The sequence below is a fragment of the Sitodiplosis mosellana genome, unplaced genomic scaffold (genome assembly GCF_009176505.1).
Source record: "Sitodiplosis mosellana isolate CC-2019 unplaced genomic scaffold, AAFC_SMos_1.0 Smas_scaffold_1, whole genome shotgun sequence".
NCBI classification, from domain to species: Eukaryota; Metazoa; Arthropoda; class Insecta; order Diptera; family Cecidomyiidae; genus Sitodiplosis; species Sitodiplosis mosellana.
This window is the reverse complement of record NW_022595244.1, coordinates 15,773,531-15,797,934: the sequence shown is the minus strand read 5'-3', so window position 1 is coordinate 15,797,934 and position 24,404 is coordinate 15,773,531. Positions and strand designations below refer to the sequence as shown.

At 35.9% G+C, this 24,404-nt stretch overlaps 2 protein-coding genes across 5 annotated transcripts in view; both read left to right on the top strand.

Annotated features, from left to right (window-relative positions):
• Nucleotides 1–10,373, top strand: part of LOC129580447 (uncharacterized) — a 29,215-nt gene extending 18,842 nt beyond the window's left edge. The window contains exons 6-12 of the mRNA XM_055470886.1: nt 4,524–4,682; nt 6,988–7,160; nt 7,225–7,682; nt 7,755–8,076; nt 8,167–8,745; nt 8,833–9,369; nt 9,486–10,373. Coding sequence (XP_055326861.1) covers nt 4,524–4,682; nt 6,988–7,160; nt 7,225–7,682; nt 7,755–8,076; nt 8,167–8,745; nt 8,833–9,369; nt 9,486–9,869 — 2,612 coding nt within the window. The 3' untranslated portion in view covers nt 9,870–10,373. The remainder of the gene's footprint in view (nt 1–4,523; nt 4,683–6,987; nt 7,161–7,224; nt 7,683–7,754; nt 8,077–8,166; nt 8,746–8,832; nt 9,370–9,485) is intronic.
• A 2,813-nt stretch (nt 10,374–13,186) lies between these two features.
• LOC129576861 (period circadian protein) lies at nt 13,187–24,301 on the top strand. Of its 4 annotated transcripts, none has more exons than XM_055462769.1 (19): nt 13,187–14,349; nt 15,457–15,543; nt 15,711–15,809; nt 15,903–15,992; nt 16,066–16,167; nt 18,290–18,597; nt 18,712–18,731; nt 18,812–19,015; nt 19,622–19,711; nt 19,796–19,845; nt 19,953–20,242; nt 20,337–20,693; nt 20,846–21,996; nt 22,082–22,270; nt 22,429–22,539; nt 22,672–22,767; nt 22,854–22,967; nt 23,024–23,209; nt 23,385–24,301. In XM_055462769.1, exons 2-19 carry the CDS (start codon nt 15,461–15,463, stop codon nt 23,595–23,597), a joined length of 3,753 nt encoding a protein of 1,250 aa, XP_055318744.1. In that variant the 5' UTR covers nt 13,187–14,349; nt 15,457–15,460; the 3' UTR covers nt 23,598–24,301. The 4 variants fall into 4 exon arrangements, with proteins under 4 accessions (XP_055318744.1, XP_055318755.1, XP_055318734.1 ...); XM_055462780.1 differs by having other exon boundaries at nt 13,408–14,349; nt 15,906–15,992; XM_055462759.1 differs by having other exon boundaries at nt 13,408–14,349; nt 14,466–15,543.
• The last annotated feature ends 103 nt before the right edge of the window (nt 24,302–24,404 follow it).

Here is a 24,404-nt window from a genome sequence, read left to right as displayed (position 1 = left end):
AACGCTATTTGCGTTGAATTTTGTTTTGGTGTGCTGTGATTAAAATTTTAATCGTTGAATGTAGTGTGCGTAGAATAATTCCATTAGAATTGGACGTACGACATCAAACATACGAAATGAAAAAAGGGTAAACTGACTTTTTTATGACCCATTGTAAAAATTTGGCATTTGTGCATGGTATCAGTTTCAAACTACATTTAATGATTCAGTGAACGTAAGCGCAGTGCGCTCTCGCTTCAGCAGAAATCGAACACACGTTGAAAGTGAGCAGCAACAGCGACCCACAAACAAAAATAACGATCGTATACGTAAAAGAATTTTGTTCACAAAGTAAGAGCAGCAGCAGCAGCGAGTCGTTTGCTCTTTCAACTGTGACTCCGGTGCCAGAGTGTAGACGACGAAAACACGAACCCATTGCAATCTGTTCCGGTATTCATATTACTAACAATGCTTTTGAATGGGAAAATATTCTGAAAGCAACAACATTCATATATAGTCAATTTTGAGTGTGTTGAAACGCGGATTTATCGAAATGAAGAACGAATAAAACGAAAGAAGAACCGTGGAAGTAAAATTTTATACAGCAATGAATTTACAAAAAGAGATGTATTCAAAAAAAAAAAGGTATATTTTCCAATGATTTTGAACCACAGAAAGAAGAATGAGCATTGAAAAGCAAGGCCATTGTTTCACTCGCATAATACGTTCGTACTCAATATACAATAAAAAAAACTGCTGCAACGCATTTTGAACTTCCGAACGGCAGAGTTTTTTTTCGGTTCGTTTTGAATAGAGAGATTTTTGTCGCTATTGGAAAATTGATTGCACTTGAGCATAACGCGATGCCTTTAATTTTACTACTTCCCGCAATGGAACATTGTGTCACAGTTAAGCGAATGGAGTGGAGTGAAGTGAAATGAAAGCACAATAATTTGAATGACATAGTCTCTCCCTCTCTGAACACCAAAATGCATTCGGATATCGGATATTAAATTTCGAATCCGGTGCACATAATCAATGACCATACAACACACCTTCGGACATTACAATGAACAGATTCATAATCCATGAACGTACCACAGCAAAAACAACAGAGAAAGAAACACACATAGAGAGCAAACTTCCAAACTGAGTTGGGATGTACAGAAAAGAAAAAAACAATAGTTTCAATCGGGAAGTATATCGCAACGAAACAGTTTTTGTCATCGACAGTTTTCATTTTTGCATGGAAGCGATCGATCGCATTTTTATCGCCAGTGCTGAGGGCCATCAGAGTTGAGATTTTACAAATTAAGGATTTCCTTTAATCCATACGATGTGTTCGATTGTAAATTGTAGGTCCCATTGATCATAGCGAATTTTTTGTTTCTTTCATTAGTGCCAATCCAGTTTTTCAATTGAATTTTCATAAATTGCACGCTGCGAAAAAAGTGTGAAGTGAAAGAATTTTTTTTACTGTAGTTATGATAAACAAGATTATAGTTTTTTGTTCGGTTCAAGTGAAATAAGTTGATAAAAAAGCAGAAAATATGCGAGTTTATTTGTTCGATATATTACAAAACCAATTTTCTAACCGAGACACATACACACACCCATATACAAAAACGCTGCATTGAACTGGTCTATTGGTGGTTTTATTCTGGTTGCTCCCATTCTGATGACGCAAGGGCGCGTGCATAACCTAAGGGAAAAATCGTTGTCGTAGAGAATACTTCGTTCTTTCGTTCCATGTTCATGTTTATGTTTCATATACAAATTTCAACACTTTATTCATCGTAATCCGATTTCCACATCTAAAAAGAAATAAAGAACTGCACGGAAGTGGTGAATTTTCCTTCGTCTTCTTTCGATCGACTTAATGGAAAATAAACGTTCCGAAAATGTTGTGCCTTTGATGTGTTGGGAGTTTTTTTTTCGTCTTCTTCTTTGCAACGTCTACCATTCCCGATTACATGCGGTTTCTCTTCAATGAAAATATCAACAAAGTAATCGATTTTCGACAGAATCTATTACTCGTACAGAAAACCTTTTCACTATCTGGATATTATTTCTTGTCTTATCATGTAGTGCCTGAATGGGAATTTTCTGCTCGAGCTCGGCCATTCATTATGAAAAGAAAATCGACTCACTGCCTCTGCACCATGTTAAACTTCGACAAATTTCATTTGCAAAATATCAAAACTGGGTTTAAATTTCGAAGTGAAGCAGAAGAAAAAAAAAACTAAGAAGAAACTAACAAAAGCATCTTGTATTCCAATCAAAGTGTTTTTGAGACGGTTTTTTTTTTCTTCAATCAAGCAATTCGTTCCGGAATGCATTAGCATATGAGATGAGAATGGGAATGGGAATGGGATTGTCTTGTGGCGTTTCTCGATGGCTTTTGTTGTATCCAAATCTATTCGGAATAATGGTGGTGTATCATAAAATCGTTTTCACTTTACATATTATGTTGTGTGGTGTAAAGACTAATATTTCACAATGTGAATGTATCGCTCGAGATACATTGTAAAACAAGGCAATGTGACAAAAGATATTCATCCCAGTTCATTTAAATCATAAAACAAACAACGTACATTTATTGTATTGAAATAATAATAGTTGCACTATATTGTATGTAACATCCCCACACACTCACACAGAATTTGGCGTGCTGTGCAACGCGAGATGGTGTGTGTTGTGTGCTGTGTTTCGATTGTCATCCATTTGAAGATGATAAATTAACTAAAGAGTGTGATTTGTCATCTGACTTTATAATGTATGTTTTGCGTGCGTGTTGGCATCATGTACAGCAGCTATTAAGTTGGTTCCACAGTTGAATATATTCCAGCCGTTTGCACGAGTAAATGCCCGTTTCCTTGCCAACGACCTGTCATCGTACGTCTTCTTTTTCGCCAAGCCATTCTTTCTTCTTCTTCTTCTTCTGCTGTTGCGGCTGAAGTTCGCATCGATTCTTTTTTTTCGACACCTAATTGTGTATTCGTACCGTTTCAAGTGTGCTTAAGCCAAAGGCTTCACCATGATTATTCCACTGTAAATTCCCTCGATTGAGCGACATTCATTTGTAGCAAAATGACCACTTCTTTTGTTTCAATTCTAATTCTTGGGGATATTTGTACATGTTCACTTTGTTTTTTGTAACTGTGTTAATAATCAACAGTGAGAGCGTGGAGAGAAAGAGGAAAAAAAAGGTCTGGGCGAAAATTAAATCGGTAAGAGAACAGTCTATTGTGTATGAGCTGGCGTTGGAATTTTTAATTTGGTCCAGCATTCTCAAGAGACTCTTCTAAAGGCAAAATGGGCATTTCATATGACTTCTTTTCTCTTCTTTTTTCTCGTCGGAGAAAAGTATTTTCTCACCACTTGCCTCCATCGTCAGGCTCTTATCTGCACAGCATTTTGCTGAGCGTTCTATTTATGGCCACGTTGAATGAAATGTTGTTCGTTCTTTCCATTTGACAATAGAACACTTTAAGAGCGCATGTGAATGACCGGATGTTTGCAATTAAAATACTGATGACTATGTTTCGTTCTTTATTTTCGGTGTTATTTCTGTGATGCTATACGCATACTATGAATGGAAATAAAAGGTCAAATTATAATTCAAATGAAAATGAACCCATGTTAAATAATAATGACAGTCTATTAATTGATGAATGTTTTTGCACAATCAAATGAAGAGAAAAGATGAAGAAAAAAAACACGAACGACCAACAAAAAGCACATTATTAAATTATTGACGTCGACGTCGACGACGACGACGATGACGATGACGGTGGTGATGCCAAAATAAATGGTGCGAACGCAAGATAATAAAAACCAAGAAGACAAATGTGCGTTCCATTGCGATGCAATTCAATTCTCATTTTCATATACATAAATTTTGGAGTGTGCCTGTGCACAGGTACACAGCATCGGCTGTCACCTTGCGTGACTGGCGCACATTTTTTTCGTCTTTGCAAGTGTGTGCGTGCGAACAAATTGGATTTATTTGAACGCTATCGCTGTGAAAAAAAATCTTCATGTCTCAATTGTCGGTCGGTTACTGTAAGCCAGTTGAACCTGTCATTTGTGCGGCAATTCATTATTCACCATTTGAACTAGCCGTGCCAACACACACACACACACACACATACCGTGTACAGAAAAAATCATTTGCAAATGGAAATGTATCATTCAAACGGCCCGGCACTGTCGCTTCGAATGTGTATGTAGTGAATTACCGTTAATCGTAATGTCGATAGAGATAAATATAATTTGCCATCATCAGAGATGACATCGATGTCGATGTCGTAAGTAGCAAAAAAAAAGAACCAACAACACAACGCTACGATAAAAAAAGGTGTCAAATAGAATTCAATTTATTAGAAATGCAATAAGACATGCTCACATTTTTTTTTCTCATTCTATCGAACTGGAAGATGCTGTGCTTGATTCGAATATTTTTGTGGATTATATTCCACTATAAATTGATTCAAAAGATTAAATGTTATTGATTTTTTTCTTTATCTCTTGTTTGATTTTAGCTTTACCACCACACATGGCACTGTTATCGATCCAAGCAACGTCACCCGAGCGACGGTTCACGCAAAAAGAAATAATCGCCGGTGAGGAACGACCAAAATATTTGCTCATCAAACAGCATCAAGACTCTGTTTCATCCGGATCAAGTGTCACATCTGCAGGTATTTATGCACGTCATTACGCATACACACCTACGGAACGTTCTTTTTTTTGTTCTTTCTTCTTCTATTTTCGGTTCTCTCTTTCTCTATGACATTTTATATTGGTTTCTTTTTTTCCGCCCGTGTCAAATTGAGTCATGAGCATTTCGACATGCAAACAAAACATGTTACAATCACACAAAATGGTTGACCCGACGAACGATGATTTTTGCCAATATAATTATAATTTAATTAGAGCGTATATAGTAATCCACAAGTGAATATTGGCCTCTTTTATCCACTGATTGGCAAAAATAATAAGTATCAAAGTTAGACCACCGAAATACACCCATTGATACACACATTCAAACACAAACACAGCCAAATTTATCAGTGATTATATGGTTTTTCAATTGTAAAATTTAAGGGCAAAGCCCTTACTGTGCGGTACTGTCCAATTACATTATTATGAGTTCGTTGCTTTATGTGTGCAGTATTTTATTGGCGTTTATATTGTTTTTGTGTTCAAGCGCAATCAATTAAAATTGATTGCGTTTTGCGTATATTGGCTAGCGTTTTGTATTTTCGTTGGTGGCGGTTTTTCGCGTGACCTCAGTGTTTGACACTGACGTTCGTCATCGTTGTGTCGTTTTTTTGGTTTGAATAATTTTCCAATGGGAATATTGTAATTGAAATTAAATAATTTTTCACTCGTTCACCCCACAACGAATAAGTGCCAAAAATAATTGATACCGAGGTCACGCGGAATAACCAACTACATGTTCCAAAAAATGTTTTGATTTCGATTTTTTTTTGTCTTTGTCTTTCTGTTGGTTTCGTTCGTGTTGAGTTTATTATTTTAGCAAAACCATTCAGAGAACTGCATATTGATGCCAATGCAACTATTGTTATGGCATATATTGAATGGCGGCAGCCAGTGAGTGAGAGAAACTTTGTATTCTCTCGTTTGGAATGGAATTTTCCACTGCTGTTGATGCTGTAAATTTTACGTCAAATTCAATTTTCGATGCATACATCAATACGCAGTTCCTGTTTCATATTAATGGCTCCGCCACAATATTTGGAGTTGAGAACTAGTCGAAAACACAGTTCAAAAGCAACATACACACATGCCACACACATACATATATACACACACACACACGTACACACACACACACGTACACAAACACACCAGATCCAAATTAGTTCAGTAAATATAAATGAGTATTTTGCATAAATTGAACAGAACGCATTAATACAAGTCTTCTGAGCCGTAATACGTATACTAGGCAAATATTGATAAAGTGTAATCAAGTGTAATTTGTTTTTGCATGTTATTGATTTGTTACGTGGATCCATTCTATAGCCCGTTCACGAAAGTGGGAACACTTTAAAACTCATAACAATTGCAGTATTAAACGTTTTCCAATTTTCACTCGACCACATTTTTTGTTTGATTTTCATTGTTGTTGTTTTGTTTCCACTGGCAAATGTAAATAGATGAAAATTTAGTTTTTCGAAATGTGTGTGGCCTTTGTTTCAACAAATGTATTTTTTCTGTCTTCTTCTTCTTTTTTACTCTTTTCTCTTTTTGTGACCGCCGAAATTTTGTTCGGGCTGCGAATTATCCACCACCACAACAAAAATGATGGGTATAAATTTTGTCTGTAACAACGTTACAACACCAAATCTCATCCAAATAAATAAATCCATACATACCATACACAAAATAAATCACCATCCATGAACCAAAAAAAAATCGTACATACACACGCAACCAAAATGTATAACCGATTTGTATTTTGAACAAATGCTTTTTCCCCATTTCGAACATCACAATGTGAAAAATATTTAAATGTTTTTTTTTTGTCTTTGTTTTTGTAAAATGGAAACTTGCCTCATGAAAATGGGAAATTTCGTTGAACATAATTTTATGTTTTTCAATTTGGCCTGATTGTATTTCCCGTTGCTATTTTTTGGTTCACGTTTGTGTAACCGTATTTTGTTTTTCTGGTTGAAAATTGTTGCGTATATTTGGTTTTCATTGTTGCTAAATTGTTTCGTTCATTTGCGATGCTTATAAATTGAAATTTGCTCGTAAACAAATATTATTTCTTTTTATATTGTAATTTGTCATTGTTGCTGGGGGAACCGAAATGAAAAAATAAAAATAAAATATACATACAGAAAAGAGTCGTTCGTCAAAAAAAAGCAATGAGCCAACGTTATGTGGTTGAGACAATCACAATGACAACAGTTACCGAACGACGTGTTCTGACCGAAGAGACTAACACAACCAATTCTATTATTATTGCACCGACAGCAGCTACAGCTACGGACACCAAAACAGACGATGTACAGAAATCAACGGCTGGAACAAACGAACCTCGTAGTACATATCTAAATTCAGATATTAGCTTGAAACCAACTAGCATCTCCGCACAAATCACGGGCATTCTCAAGGGTGGTAAATTATGGAAGAATGATACGGCACAGGTAAGGAACTTGCACTTCAATCACTTTGAATATCCATTAATTTAATTGGAATGAATAATTTCAGAGTGACGAAACCACATCGAGCGCCACATCAGACGATGAAATATCAAGACGTTCCGTGCGTTTCATTGATGGCGGCAATGCAAAAGGTAGTGAAAATTCAAGCGAACCAGATCAGGATGTTTGCGATGGTGAGTCTGGACTTGGAAGTAGCGAACAAAATGGTAGTGTAACCACAACGGAAACGGATGTTGATTCTGACTCAATGATGAAACAGTCAACACTGTTCCATAACTCATTGAGACCGAATTCGGCGGTGCGTCAATTATTCCCATCGGCTGTTTTAAATACAAATGCACAGCCAACACAAACATTAACTCACGAAGCCTTGCGGGCATTTGACGAGTCAAAACGTAGTCAGTTGAAATCGACCATTGTACACAGTGATTCCGAAACGGACACAATTCGACGCACAATCGAGCGAAATGCACTTCGACGATCGCTCATCAAGTATGAACCAAAGTAAGTCCGATTTATTGTTCTACCCTAAATATGATAGTTTTGATATTAAAACGGTTTTTATCTTTGTATTAGGAAAAAGGCAATAAAGCCAAACACAACGCTTGAAGAGCGCATTCGTATGTTGACTTGCGATGTGGACGAACCGCAAAATGAAAATGGGTCTGAAAATGGCAAACAGCTCGAACGACGAAGCAGTCCAACGGGCGAAGAGAATCCACAGCCACAAGTTACAAAATATGTGCCTGACAAAAGTTTCTCACCAATTTCAACGGCATCTAGTTCATCAGGTAGCTCAATTTCGGCCTATAAACGAATCACTGACATCTTCCACAAAGACAAACGCCACGAACGCATCCCAGAAGCTGATGAGAATCCAATTGTTATCATTCCACAGGTGAGTTGTGCACGGTGATTTTGGAATATATGTGAATATTTTAAAGCATCCACGTTCGAAATTTATCAAATTTGCATATTTTTCTCGCAGCAATTGCAACAGGATTGTCGATGTCCATCGGCTCCAGATCTTGGAATGGGCTCACATTTGCCAAATGCAAATAATCAATTGCAAGCGGTTCGGCCAAGCGATGCACGTAGACAGTTTTTGAGCACACTGGCTCCATTGACCGCATGTGTGGCTGGCCAAAGAGACGATATGTCATTCTATTCATTAGCTACGGGTGACCGCAATTCAACTGGTAGCTCACGTTGTTCGGAGTATAGCATAGGTGATATCGATGCAATTTTGCAAAATGATGATGCCAAAAAAGTGGCACCAGATGTTATTGCCGGCACACCTGGCCAAGAGCAACACGATGAGCTTGCTGCATTCGCACAGCAGGACGCTACACGAACTGAACGCATCAAGAAGCGTTACAATCAAGAAGCATCGGTTACAGCTTCGGTGCCCACATCGAACGCTGGTTCTGATGATGATGACGAACAAAATGATTACGGTTTCAATCATCGGCCATCGGTTCGTGGCATTAAGCCTCGATCGAACGAAGAGATGCTCGAAGAGATGCAAACACAACTATCTAGTGCTTCCGTTACAAAACCACCGCCGGTAAGACAATTTCCATGTGGTTTTAAGGGACAAACGCCGAAAAATTTTCAATTTTCAATAAATATAAATAATATTTTTCGTCCACAGTTACTTCCCCGTAAGAGTGGTCAGTCAAATACATTGCCAAAAGCAAGTACTCAATCGCTTCAATCGAAATTGATTAGTCAAGTACAACAGCACCAGCAGCAGCAGCAGCAACAACAACAGCAGCAGCAGCAACAACAGGCTCAAACACAACAACAAATCGCTAGCATCGTGCATCAGCAGAATATTTCAACATGGAACGCGTATTATCAGGAGCAAGCACAACGAAATAGTTTGCCAGCTAATACTCCGGCTACTTACTTCCAACACTTACCGATTGCAGCTCGTCACAGTTTTCATCAAGAGGAATCGACCATCTATCAAAATTGCCAGGGAGTCGCAATGGAACAACACTACGGGCAAACAATCGCAGCTCGAAGTCCAACACGACGACCCGAATCGCCACCACCACTGCGAAACTATCATCAGACAATGGTATTAATTCCGTATAACACAGACACATACGCACATTTTGCTACAGCAGATCAAATTGCCGCACAACAATTTGCCCAACACCAAAACATTTTAGAATATCAACAGGTGAAAATTAGTTCATCCAAAATTGGCGACGTGTTAAATGACAGTTGAGATTTTAATACGTTTTCTCTCTCTCTCTCTCTCTCTCTCTCTCTCTCTTTCGCTATTTCTATTTAAAGGTGACGCAACAAACGATCCGTGTACCGATCGGGTATCCATTGCCTGGAATGCAATTGCACGTTGTGACTGGAAATGCAAATCAGCCAGGCTATGCTCAATATGCGACTACGACACGGCAACAAACTCAATTGAACGCAGCCACTCGACCAACCTACGGATATATTCAGGAGAATCAAGTGCCAGCTGCCGTTAAGTACACGGAACGCGGTGCACCCGAAGGACAAGCAGCAAGCGTCTCACAGTCCGATTGCTCATTGATACCAGCTGTACCAAGTAGTATGGCCGCCAATACTCCGGTCACATCAACTGCAAACAGTACACAAACCTCTAATACATCGACCACAGCCCAACAGGGGGCTGTTTTCTATGCCATGAATGTTTGATCCAAGATTTAGGAAAAGTTGATCATTTTTAGGCGGTAGAAGAGCAAGAAATAATCGAACGTCTTACTTACTTTTATATGGAGTTTCCAAAAGCTAGTGCCAAAAACAAAAATAAACAGAAGCAAACTCATTTGATTTGCACACAATTCACACGAGTTGAAATGATGTAGTGACGAGATTTTTTTTTTGTGGCATATGTACCGTGACAACAGTTTTAAGGATAGTTTTTTTTAAAGATCGAACGAATTGATTAGTAGCATTTGAAGCAGAATTTTCATAGAACAACAGACTAGATTTGTTTTTACGAGCTTAACTCAAATTCGAACGAGAAATCAATTTGCTCGATTCAATCATTGATCATGGCATGTATTTGAAGAAGAAAGAACACATACACAATAGCCTATGTAAAGTATTCAATAATCGCGAGAAGATCTGTATCACATTTTAGTTTGTAAATGTGTCATCGTTTATTCATTTTATGGAAATCAAAGCCAAAACCTAAAACACTGTTTTATTTTATCAATAAAAAAAAGAGAAATGATTGGAAATATCAAGGTATTGTATTGAGTAGACGAATCAATGACCGGCAAACAAGATAGATTTTGTTCGATTTAACGAAATTCTGGTCACTACTAAAATAGCTTCAGCATCTTTTGAGTATGACAAAAATAAATGGAATGGTGGATGCCAAAGTTGGGAGCAAACGTGCCAATTAGGCTATATTTCGATGAAACGATATGTATAATGGCGATATGAAAGAAATGTAATTTCCTTTAGAAAAATCAATCTCTCTCAAAATGATATCCCTTGCTTCGGAAGCTTCTTGTGAGTTTTGCACATACATCGCTTCCCTCCAACTATTCATTCACTGGAGATTTATTGGCTTAGTAAGCCAAACTTAATTTACTCTATGCTTTGCGCAATAGACAAAGTCAGATGTAAATTATTATCGAATTTGGCGATTCAAATTTCGAACATCACAACTCTTTGAAATCTCCTTACTTTAAGCCCTATTCACAATTCAATTTAAACCGAATTTTTTGAGAAACAAACATTTAAAAATATTATTGTTACGTTTAATGGAGAGAAAAAAAAATATTTTATCAAATTTATTGGCACATAATGAAATTCGCGAGAAAATTGACGTGAAAAAATGTCAAATTTTTCTTTTTGTCAAATTCGTTGCTAAATTCATATCGCAATTTGTGTTGTCCCCCCCCAATTCCTATAGATATTGAGCATTAAGTTTAATCGTTATTTGAAGACTTGAAATGAAATGACACCACAAAACACTTCGAAGCGAGACATCAATATCATTCTGAGGCTAGAACATACCAAAACATTCATTTGTTTCGTATTTGCATTGTATTTTTGGAACTCAAGCACATATACACACACACACACACACACACAACGTATAAAAACACATACACAGAAACAAAAATGGTATATTTTATTCTAATATCCTATCTAATGATAAATGTTTAGGTTTTCTGTTGTCGCTAGGATCTCAAAAATTAAAGCTAATTTATTGTTATTTGTAGCGTTCAAGTCCTCATGTGCGACCCAGCAGAAAGAGAAAAAAACTGGCGGGAAGTATATATACATGAATCAGAATATATTGTATTAATAAGAAGAAGTGAAGATCGAAAGTAAACCCAATTCGAAAACTATATATTGAAAACAAAAAACTATTATATTGTTTGTTGATATAAAATAAAAGAAAAAAAAACTAACTTGACATAAAGAGACAAAAAAAAAGACAATTTAGAATAGAAAGTATATAAAGGGAAAACACACAACTAGATCTAGTAATTAATTCTATTTTTTTGTGAAACATTTAAAAATGAAAGAATACAATAACAACAATTCATGAATGAATTGAATATTATAAATTAAGATTCACTCAAAGTACTTAAACTTTAAAATAAAATAAACACTGCTAAGCATGTAATGGCAGAGATAAGAAAAAAAGCAGATAGAAAGGAAAATAACAAAGCAAACAATGGATAACTACGTATTTATAGAATTTATTAGAAGTGGAAAGCAAAAATTTAGGACAAATTTGAGATATTCCGAATATGAATGGATGAAGCAAAATAAACAAATACACACACACACACGAATCATATATTACACTCAATCTTAACATTAGACGAGCGTCGGCGGCCTGCATAAACATGAGGCAGCTGAGCATTGACACGAAAAGTGAAAGAACATAATGTACTTTTTAAATTTATGTAAAATTGATTTTAGCAAAGCCAAACATTGATTGATTCAATAAATGACAAATGATACATATTTTTGTATTTTATTTCATCTAAAATTTTAGAGAGAAAATTTCGTACTCAATTGGGCTCATCTTATCTAGATAAAGTCATATCAAGGTCATGGTAAGTGTAGCCTGAAATGGAAAATCCAGTCTTTCTTATTGCAAAAACTCGGTTTGAATGTGTTTTCGATTTTGTTTTGTATTTGTGTCTACCTAAATCTCATGTAATTCAAAACATTTTCTTCTAATTTTTTTTTTTTTTTTTTTTTGGCGAAGCGATACATTCTCAATGTTCATAAAATGCATCTTAAGTTTTGCATAAAGCTGAATCAAGCTACGTGAATGGTTTCATGTACAATGCATCGTTTGCGATATCGATATCGGAATCAAGATACGGTGATTTGCATCAAGAACTGATTGCCTATGCATCGTTGCAGCGGAAATGAATGAAACCCCAAATTTGCATGGCAAAATGAGTGGCAAAATGGCTGCATATTTCGCTTTACATTCGATACAAATTGCACAGTACACGTACGCTTATTATCATCCAAAATGCAAGCCATTGCTTCCGAATAAGAAAGAGTGTCATAACATCAATAGCGTCGGATCAATGGAGTGAATTATACTCACATCACGTGTACCGATTAAATATTAAAATGATGTTGTGTGCATGCATATATGCGTTTAATTCTCGCAGTTGATTCAATGTGGGAAAAAACAAATTGTAAGCGGTTATGTGCTCATCTGACAGACAGAGAAAGAGAGAGTACAAAATCAAGACGAAGTAAGCATATTTTTTTCTTCGCTCGTGTTGTACAGCCGGTCACGTTGTATAGTACGTGTTCTACTGCTGATATGTTATAGCAACCTTTCCAGGGTTTCAATTTCAACATAACTTTTCTATACCTCTCTTCTGTTTACATTCGTGTGTGTGTGTGTGAAAGTTTTCAATTAAACTTCTGTCGTTTTTGTTTTCTCTCTTAAAAGAAATTCTTAGTGGAAAGAACCAGATTGGTTTTAAATAACTTAAAATGAACTACTTGTTGCATACTTCAAAATAACATCCACCAAAAAAATCAATCGATTAAGTCTGCAATCGAAACGCAGAAAAAACGGTCGTGCTGGATTCGGTCGGTGGTTCGGTGGTGTTCGCAACACGGCGCCGCTTTTTGCTCACATTATCCACGTTGATTGTCAAATGCATGGCGTTCCTTCGCGGCTTAGCGGGCAATTCGATAGCAATGATATTGTATTTCACGTTGAATCAGTTATACTCCAACAGCTATGCCGAACGGACGTTCCAAGTATACGTTATTGTATATTGAGTTAGAAAAAAACGACTTATTCAGTTCTTACTTGAGATTTAAACTGGAAACAAAGTGGAACAAATGATTAAAGATTTCAAAATTCTTAAATTATACATATTGTGAAGAGCGAAAGCGAAATTTGCTTGAATTGCATTGAGTTCTTTTTTTGTGAATAAAATCAAAGAAAACAGTTGAAAAATATTGGAATTTTGGACAACCGTCGATTTCAAAGTCTTCTTAATTGATACATGGACTCATTTTCGCGAAATTTTTGTGTTTTTTTTTTTCGACGAGGTGGTCAAAGTGCGTTATATCCAATGCAATTTGCATTTAATTATGAATAAATCGAGCTTTACATGAAAAAATAAAATTAATATCGACGCAAGCAAAAGACCGTATTTGAATTGTGAATTTTAGTGAATTTCGGCGGCTTTTCAATGAATCCAATTTTCGTTGGTTAATTTTTTCCCTAAATTAATTGAACTATATTATTGTGAATAACGCGAATAATTTCATGTTAAAAATTTACAGCAAAAAAAGTTTGCCCAAAATCAACGAGCAAGCAATGCTATTAGTGGAAATTACCCAATAAATAACGAAATTGGCCACGGATTAAAATGTATTGTATGGCATTGTGTCGATTTTAAATACCAATGAACCAAACACGTGTCGATTATTTCGATTTAATAAGAACGTTGCATTTATATTGATTTATCATCATTTTTTGACGCCTTGACGGATCAACGAGTTCCATCTAATTGATTTTCGCCCAAGTGTTATTTCAAGTGTTATACAAGCTTAAGCCATTCAGTAAGTTTTATAGCCGAACAAAAGCGGCCGAACTAAATTTGAACCAGAATAAAAACTATATTCAGTGCTCTTCGTCTAAATTAATTTCAAGGTGAGAAAATCATTTTAGTGACAAATTCTAACCAATTAGAAGTTAAGATCTTGTTTTAAGCACAGAGAATATTATTGATGGCCCAAGTAATTGTTTTTTTTTTGTAAAATATCCAGTTGACCACATTTCAACATCGTGATCAAATGAAAAATGTTCATGGGAAATTATAAGCTCTTTAATGTAAATAATCGCATAATTATTTCACTATAATCTCTCCACGTGCACATTATTACGAGTGTGTAATACTTATTGCCATTCTTTTTGTAGTAATTCGTCTAGCTGTTGTGTTTGCTAGTCTGGTCGAATTGTATGGAATCCCAAATCAATATATTGTACACATGAAGACAACGGATGGGGCAACAACAACAACAACAACAACAGCGGAAAAAACGACGTTACAAATACGATGGACACATATTTTGTCTTTATTGTGTGTGTGCAATGTGCATGCACCCATAATATATTTCAAGTTGTTGTTAAGCTGTTGCGAAGTTGTGAAAACGAGCGGAAAGGGATAAGCCAATGCACGTTGTTGTAGGCTACAAAACAACGGCTCCCCACACTTTAGTCAAACCTCGTGATATAAGAATGACAACTTCGAAGAAAAACCAAACCAATTACGCTGTGTGTATTGAGGTTCAAAACACACTAGAAATTCGATTCCATGACATGGAAAAGTACAATGAACTGACGTGGAAGAAAAATCATTATTAAGTATTACAAATGAAATTGTATACCAAACGCTCTGACCGTCATTTTGCAAGTTCTCAAAATACTCTGGCATGGCAATTTAATGTAACGAAGAAAAAACGGTTTCAATGTGCGAGGATATCACATGCAAAATCACGAGGCAAAAAATGTGTGTGACATATTTTACTCGTTTTTTTCTTCTGTCGATTATAAAATGACAATGTGAGCAGAAAATGTGCACCACCGTTGTAAATCTGTTATATGACAGAATGAATAAGAAACGTTTTCCTCCCATAAGGCCCCCAATTTTCAAACCATTTTTGCGCAGTTTTTGTATTCTTTTGAATAATTTAAGTGTGAATATTCTATAATGTGAATTGTTATATATAGCACATTTCTGTGAAATTCTTCCAATAGAACAATGGAAGAAAGCACTGCGCCAACATCGACTACCAATGCCGTTGACACGGCACGTCCACAAGGCAGCACTCAACGATCGAATAGGTATGAACCCTTTCTAATTTAGTTCAATTTCAGAAGAAATTTATTTCTAGAAGTCATTGTATTTTCATCACGAGAACCTCAGATTTTCTAATAAGAATTGCCATTTCATTTATAACTAAAATCGTTACAATTGAATTGTTAATTAAAAAGTGATTGTTTTTATATAGTGAAAACTTGAACTTTCGTACAAGTGGCAGTAATTCATCGGGTAGCAGTGGCTACGGAGGCAAACAATCATCATTACCAACCGCTCAAAAGGATACTAAGTATGAACTTTTTCCTCATAATTTTGTGAAGTTCACGATAAATTTTCGAAGTTCACATGAGATAGTTATTCGTTTATTTTCCAAATTTTCCAGTAGAACGATGGAAGACAATGCGACCACGGCTTCAATATCAAATGCCGTTGACTCGGCATATTCCCAAAGTAACAGTCGATCATTAAGCAGGTAGAGGAGTTTTATTCTAGACCCAATCTTTTGACCATTTCAAAATTTTCCATTTTTATTCGCTAATTTAAAGTGAAAGCTCCCAATGTCGTATGCGAGGCAGTAATTCCAGTGGCAGCAGCGGATATGGTGGCAAACAAACGACAGCTATGTTGCAGGCTCAAGCAGAGAATAGGTAATTAATTAAATAGATTTGGTTATTTAAATCAAATAAGTCGAGTTAGACAATGGCAAAAAATTGTACGATGAATCATTACTAAGGCTAACAAAAATATTTATTTAAAAACGTCATTTTCGGCGTTTTTCATAGTTTTCACTTAAATGGTAAGAGATAAAGACGTGGTGTCTTCAGCAATGTTGTAGAGTTTGACAAGTTTTATAATTGTCTCCAAGACACATATTCCTTATTTCTTATCAATTCGACGAAAACCGCGAAAACTTAAAATTTCACGGTTTTTCGTGGTTTTTCTGGAATTGATAAGAGATAAGGAATATGTGTCTTCGAGACAATTATAGAGCTTGTCAAACTCTACAACATTGCTGAAGACACTACGTCTCTATCTCTTACCACTTAAGTGAAAACTATGAAAAACGCCGAAAATGACGTTTCAAAATAAATATTTTTGTTAGCCTTAAACATTACTATCAAATTACACTGGCTTGAAAGATGAAACCGGTGTCTGGCTACAGACGACAACGACCACGATGAATTGTAACTTGTTCCAAATGAAACAATTCCAGAAATATACAAACAGTTGACATTTAATAATAGACACACGCTTCGAAAATAATTGTAAACAACGAGTGTTCAACAATGTGATTACGGTGGCATGGAACAAAGGTGATGATTTATTTTTAGAATGAAAAAATGCATTGCAACTCAATCAACGTGTGGAAAATATTTGCAAAGCGATGACAAGCAAAAAAATGAAGAGAAAAACAACAATTCAAATTAGAAACAATTTTCCAGTTCTATTCAAAGCATTGCCAACAATAAAACCAAAGGAAATGTTCTACCATTAATGGTAGACAACATGCCAAACAAAAACAGAAAACTGAAAACCGATTCGCTGGAAAATCTGTTTTCATATTTTTATGTAAGCACACCGCACGCGTGTATCCACTTCGTTTGTTCCATCAATTCAACTTGATTATGAAACGTATTTAAGAAAAACGGTGTTCAGCGCAAATAACCTATGTCTATTTTAAGAAAAGAGCACCCTACGATTTGTGTGATATGAATACCGTTGGTATCGACACCGTGCTCGGGATTCTATCTCAAGCATTGTGTGTGTGTGTGTGTGTGTGTGTGTGCTATTTATTCGTTACGCTTACAAATGAATAAGAACTGAGCAAGACGAAGAGAGACTGAGAGAGAGAATTAACATGAGAAGACCACTTTGCTATTGCTATTATTTCCGTTGTTAGGGTAGTTTCGTGTAACACAAGATTGGTTATATAAATCAAACCATCCAGTGAATTTCTATTTCTTATATAAAAATCGATTTGCAATGCATTTCGGACGCCAATAAATCCGATATTCGACTATGACAATGCATTCATGTATGGCCGCATATTAATCAAATATCAAATTGTCAAACAATCGCTATTAAACGTCTGCACTTGATTTGCTTAATTTTGTATTTTTATTCAATGTGTCCAAAATTAAACCTGAAATTCGTTCGAGAAAGTAAAAGCTACATGTAAATTCTAAAACCAACCACATTCGATTGATCATGTATGATGAAAAACCCACATATCTGCCGTTCTATATTTAATTGCAATTGCAAACAATTGCAAATTCCTTGGAAATGTTCGTTGTAAAGGTCGGTTTAAATTTAAACTAGGTATTCATAGTTTCAGTACTTGTCAGTTTTCTATACTCTTACAATTAAAAGCATATCCCATGGTGTTTGCGTAAGCTTTTAATTGGTACGATTGAAACTAAATTGAACAAATATAGCTTCGAACACAAAATAGAATACAAATCCATTGGAAATGAAACCACCATCACGATGTAGTCTCATGACAAGAAGAATATTACGACGAATGTCTTCTCATAAATTTGGGGAGAAAACGCAATTGAAATGGCACGTGTTACCACTGTCGCGTGTTACCAATGTTTCGATTTGATCATTATTTACGACGTAATTTATAGACGATTCGTACTCCGTATGCCCCAAGTATTCATTCGTATTTGGTATGCCCTTGATTACTCGACTTTCCAAATATGACATCAAATTACCAAAATTTCCACACTCTAATACTTTCAAACGTATTCATTGCATTTCGTTTAGTGCGAGTAGTGGCAACAGTGCCGAGCTGACAACTACCAAAGATTTAAAACGGAGCAAAAATAAAGGGCGAATGAAGAAATCCAAAACGAAGCAATCACAAAATCGATCCAACGACGCAACGGCAACAACGCTTGTTCAAGAGACAAAATCACAAGAAATCAAACCGATAAACAACAAATCGATCACACCAACACAAGAGGAACAAACAACTTTGGCAACGGACACAATCACTCTGGAAGACGTGTCAACCAATGCTGAAATAAAAATCAATCGAATCGTTGAGAGTATTCCGGATAAACAAGCAGCGGGTAAATGCTCATAATTTGATTTGTCGTTTGTGTTGAACAAACGGGCTTGTGTAACAATTTCAATTAATTTATTTCTGTATTTTGCATTTTATTCCGATTTTGGTATGGTAATAGAAAGTGAAACTTTACAAAAGGTAAGCATAATCGAAATTATATTTTGTTTCCGCTCAATATATGGATGAAACCCATTTCTAATAAAAATGGTCATTCACAGGATATTCCAAGTGATACTAAGCCGATTCATGAACATAATGCCATTCCGTTGAGTTCAACTGAGTCGATGAAAGATAAAACAGATTCACATTTGGATGAAAGTTCGGCAACTGATAAGCCTGGGTCCGATGATTTGGAAGTGGACAACATTTTGTCGCATTCAAAAGTCGAGCAACAAACTGCCGAACATCGTACTAATCTGAATGTAAGTTGCATTGTCGGTTGGTTGTCATTTAAGCACATTTAAATTGGATCCAAATGTGATCCAATCCAATAAATGTTGGAAACAAAATCCGTTGATTTCTTCTGCGCACGTTGAACGGCAATAATATTTGTGGCTTTGCATTGAAGGCCACGTGATTATGTGATTTGTGTGAATTTTACCGAATGCCGAAACACAATAACAATGTAGGAGGCGTTCAGCCTAATATCAGAACATATGAATTTTATCAACATTTTTTTTTAATTATCCTTTTGAAAGAAAAAAAAAACACGGCCTGGAGAACACAAAGTCTCGTTTGACTAATCCAATTATCCAACAAAACTCTTATATAAGTTGGAAAACAAGCGTTTTAGATCACTGCCATATCCTAAGACCTAAGTTGAATGCAGAAAAATGTGGCCTTTATATAATATACAATGTATATGTATATTATACATATTATATTTTCACTTCACACCCCCCTCCCCAATGGGGGGGAAGCATTCGAAAATTGAACCAAGAGAGCAAGCGAAAAAAATAATCTGAACGATAATAATGATTTTCAATGGCTTCCCACAACTTACATAAACCATTTTTGTTCAATTGCAGCAAGAAAGTTTTTGCTGTGCAATTTCAATGCACGATGGCGTCATACTGTCCACAACAGCAAATCTCACCGACAGTCTCGGCTTCCCAAAGGTAAGCATAATCGAAAGTATATTTTGTTTCTGCTCAATATATCCATAAAACCCATTTCTAATAAAAAAAAATGGTCATTCACAGGATATGTGGCTTGGACGGGCATTCATCGATTTTGTTCATCCAAAAGATCGGTAGGTTTGAATAAAAAAATATTAGTTTGATGAAGAAAATTCTGAAAAAAGCGAATAAACCCGAATCGCCAATGTTGACCAATGAAAAAAAAAATTACCAATTTTAGACCAACATTCGCGAGTCAAATAACATCCGGCTATATCGATCACATTTCATTGAAAGAGGACTATTTACGGCAAAGTAACTTCGAGAAAACACCACTATATGTGCTATTGAGATGCTATCGCAGCTTCGATGCCTGTGGATTTGCTGTAAAGAACAAGCCCATCTCTTACAAACCGTTCAAGCTGATTTTTCGAAAAGCGCCTCAAATGCCGGGATATTCCGCCTCCCCACCAAATGGTGACAGTGCCCTGCGTATTATTTGTGCCATTGCACTATCTAGCATCTATAAAGGTTTGTACCATTGCCATTTGATTACTTGGAGAAAAATCTTCACTATTTTGACAATAAATTATGTAAATCATTTAATTGTGGAAACATCTTGTAGTTCCTGACGAAGCCATGAAAAAACAGAATGCAAAATTCACGACGCGACATACAGCCGCCGGAATTTTAGTTCACATTGATGGTACATCTGTATCAGCGATTGGTTACATGCCTCAAGATATTATTGGCAAATCAATATTGGATTTATTTCATCCAGACGATATGATAATATTGAAAACGGCCTCCGAATTACTTATGAAAAATACACAAGTGGCCGATGGTCGCGTATCAACGCCACCATATCGATTTCTCATCAAAAATGGCTGCTACATCACGTTGGAAACAAAGTGGACGAGGGTTTTTAATCCATGGTCACGAAAACTTGAGTTTGTAAATGGAGATCATTGCATTCTAAAAGGTAATTACAATCATTGTCCAGTAAGTCCAATGCTACAAGCAATAGTTATGAGAAATTTCTTATGTAATCAATGAACCTACGCAAAAGCATCATTTTAATTCTGGAGGCAATACAACAAAACCGAATCATTATAATCTTCTTTATTTCGATAGGGCCCAATCAATGCGATATTTTTGCGAAGACAGGGAAGTTCGCTTGCAATTTTCCGAATGTTATTTTGGAAAAAGCAGCCATACTAAAAAATGAACTACTAAAATCGCTGTCAGAGCCGGTACCATATCCCAGCGATAGTGTAAAGCAGCAGGTGTCGAAGCGTTGTCAAGCGTTAGCTTCATTCATGGAGAGTCTGTTGGCTGGAGTCAAACGACAGGAATTGAAATTAGATTGGTTGTCGGAATGTGAACCGGCTGCGTCTGAGCATGGATCGGTAATGCTTGGCGAAATATCGCCACATCATCACAGTAATCATGATGACAGTAAGAGTTCATCAGAAACACCACCGACCTACAATCAACTCAACTACTTTGAAAATTTGAATCGTTTTTTTAACAGCGTTCAGCCGACATTCGTACCGAATGAGTTTAAATCGTTATCGTATCAGATTGATCATGTGCCAACGAATGATAAGGATCGAATGCTCAGTCCAATTCAGCAGTGTGGCGAAGAGAGTGGTGGATCATTCAATTCAAGCAGCGACAGTCCCCAGTTTGAGAGCACAAATACGAGCAACACAAGCAACAATGGAAACCCAAATAAAAAGAATTTAGTGCTGACCGAGGCACTTGTCTCACGCCATACAGACGATATGGAACTGCAAATGGTGAAAAATCACAAAAAGTATCGCACCCGTATCAGCGACAAGAAAAAGGCGCCCGACAAAGGACATAATCAAACGTCACGAAATCAACCGATGAAACGTAGTAGGCCAAACGAGTTGGGAGGGAATGAATTGGGTAAGGATACAAATTCACACAATCAGAATGAACACCGATACGCGTCGAATGTGGCAGATAGTGCACAAATCAATAAATCAACTGCACAAACTGAAACAAAGAAAACCAATAATGAAGGTCGGCCCAGCACAAATCATGCAATGGGGCAGAACAGCAAAGTGCAAGCAGTCCATTTGTGGCCGCCGTTTTCGGTGAACGCCACAACGACTCAGGATAACATTCCGACCAACACGATTCCGAATAGCATTAATCAGTTTCTACTTTCGAAGCATCTGTCTACGCCGATACTATCGACACCGCAATACTACGTATCGCCCGTAAACCCGAATGGCATTTTGAAAATAGATCAGGTAAATGAAAGACAAGTGGTGGTGGTTACCGTTGTCTTCAAATCAAAAGGTTTTATTAAATGTTTTTCTTTTTTTTCATCGTTAGAAACTGAGTGACCACTCGCCAAAAGTTATAAATACTCCACCGAACGGGGGAGCTACCGGAAATCCTTCCAATCCGTACACTCTTCAATACATCAAAAGTTTGATGAGTCAACCTCAACAGTTTCTCAGTCAGAATATGATTTATCCATATCAACCGTTGACGTATCAACCGTTGCCAATGATCCAACAAGTACGTATTTTCGCCATTCTATTGTATAAGGGGGTTTCATTCTCCATTGAATAAGTATTCCGTTTGTAGATATTTTTTAATCAAAATATTTTTTTATTCGATGCGTGTGTTTGATCTAATCAAAATCATTCGGTCGAGCTTTATTTATATTCTTGTAGAAAACGGTCACTACCGCACAGGCTAGCGGAGCAACAAATGTTTCGCTAGAAATGCCATCAACATCACAGCAAGCCATTCGGAAAATGGCATCCGATCAACTGTCAAACATGGCAAGTATTTATATAGCTTGTTTTAAATTGAACATTTGTGTCAATTGTATGAGCATCGGTCATTTCAATTGTTTTCGCTTCATTCGATCTGCGCATGTCTTATTATTTCATAATTTTATTGATGGAAAATAGGTTTTATATGGCAATATTGACAACGCAGAACCAGTTAATTTATCGACCACTGCTAACGTGACTGTTGCGAAATTGAAGGTGAAACCATGGGCAAAGGTAAATACAGTGAATATTTCATTTTCAATTTTGTTCTTGAATGTACGCATATTTCCAATTCAAAAATGTTTACTTGCAATTTTCAGATGAAGGAGGACAGTGACGAAATAGATGCTTCCAATTCGAGTTTTAGTTCGAGTTTTTTCGATTCACAACTGCGTACCGATGAGTCATGGGAATCGGACAAAACAACATCAAGGGTAATTTAATAGATGCAGTCCTTTAATGACTTATTATTGCAAAACCTTTCAAACAGGATGACACGATGGGCGACAACGAGTCAAATGCTTCGGCTCAAGGAGTGAAGAAACGTGGTAAAATTCCATATTGGATGAAAAACGTGGATTCAACACCAGAACTCGTACTGCGATATCAACTGAAGACCAGAGAGCTTGAAGACGCACTCCAAGCCGATTTACGAGTTTTGAGAGAAATTAATCAGGTATAACAATTGAATGATTTTATTTTCAACAATTAAAGACTTTTGATTAAACCCATTATCTTATCAATTGATACACAAGTTAAGTAATATAAAGACTCAAATATTTGTAACTCTCAAGAGTTTTAATAAAAAACTTCATTTGAATTGATAAAATATCTTCTTTTCGAATATATAGCCTGGCATGGTGAACGAGCAGCTGAATCAACTCTATTTTGAGTTAGATTCCGAGAATCAAGGTAAATCGGCCCATATATCGCTTGGCAATACACCAAGCAATAGTAGCGAAGACGAAGAAAATATGTCGAAAAAGAAGAAAAATACTCATTACAGTAAACTGAGTATGATATATGAAGAAAATGCTCCAGTTCAACCACCCGTTGAGATGTGAATTGGATAGGTGGTACACAAGCGCATCAACTATTCATATTTCATAACCATTTATTTTTTTAAGAAACAAAAAATTGGTATACTGTTTATATTAAGCATAATTTAGTATAGAGAATAGACCCATCGAAATATTCTAACCACAACAAGTATTGCTTAGATCATTTACATCATCTTCCATGTTTATATATAATATTTGATTGATTCTGAAAATTTCATTCGCGGAATCTCGTTTTTCATTGTGAAATGTTCCAAACGTATGGAGAAAATTCAAAGTTATTCTACTTTGCTTTCGATTTTCTTCGCATATTTTCCATTATTATCGAACATTTATTACACATTTTGTTGATCATATCCAGCCCAGTATCCAGCATACTTTTAAATGAAACATACAAAATGTTAGTGCTATTGTTTAAATTTTAGAATACTTTAATTTTTAAATATTTATTGATGTTATTGAATGTATGACATGATATATAAAAAGGATTATATGTTAATCATTTGCTTTTTTTTTAAAGGGAGAAAGATTGTCGCGATGAAAATATTGTATGGATAAATTGGCACGACATTGGAAATTTAAAGAAACAAACATATATGGTTTCGTTTATTTAAATAAGAATGAAGACTTTTTTATGGAATTCAATTCATCCAATTATATTTTTGTGAATAAATAAAATTATAACAATAAAGGGCAGTTTAGTTTTTAAATATTTCATTTTATTTATTTATTTATTATATTCATGTTCTCTATTTATTTTACCAGAATAAATAAACACTCATAAAATCAACCGTCAATGTTTTTTCCTTTAAT

What these genes read in the sequence shown, in the direction of transcription:
- LOC129576861 (XM_055462769.1), top strand. Translation starts at nt 15,461, where the DNA reads ATGGAAGAAAGCACTGCGCCAACATCGACTACCAATGCCGTTGACACG. An exon ending in AGCACTCAACGATCGAATAG is followed by an intron (nt 15,544 to 15,710) that starts GTATGAACCCTT and finishes GTTTTTATATAG; the next exon opens with TGAAAACTTGAACTTTCGTA. An exon ending in GCATTTTGAAAATAGATCAG is followed by an intron (nt 21,997 to 22,081) that starts GTAAATGAAAGA and finishes TTTCATCGTTAG; the next exon opens with AAACTGAGTGACCACTCGCC.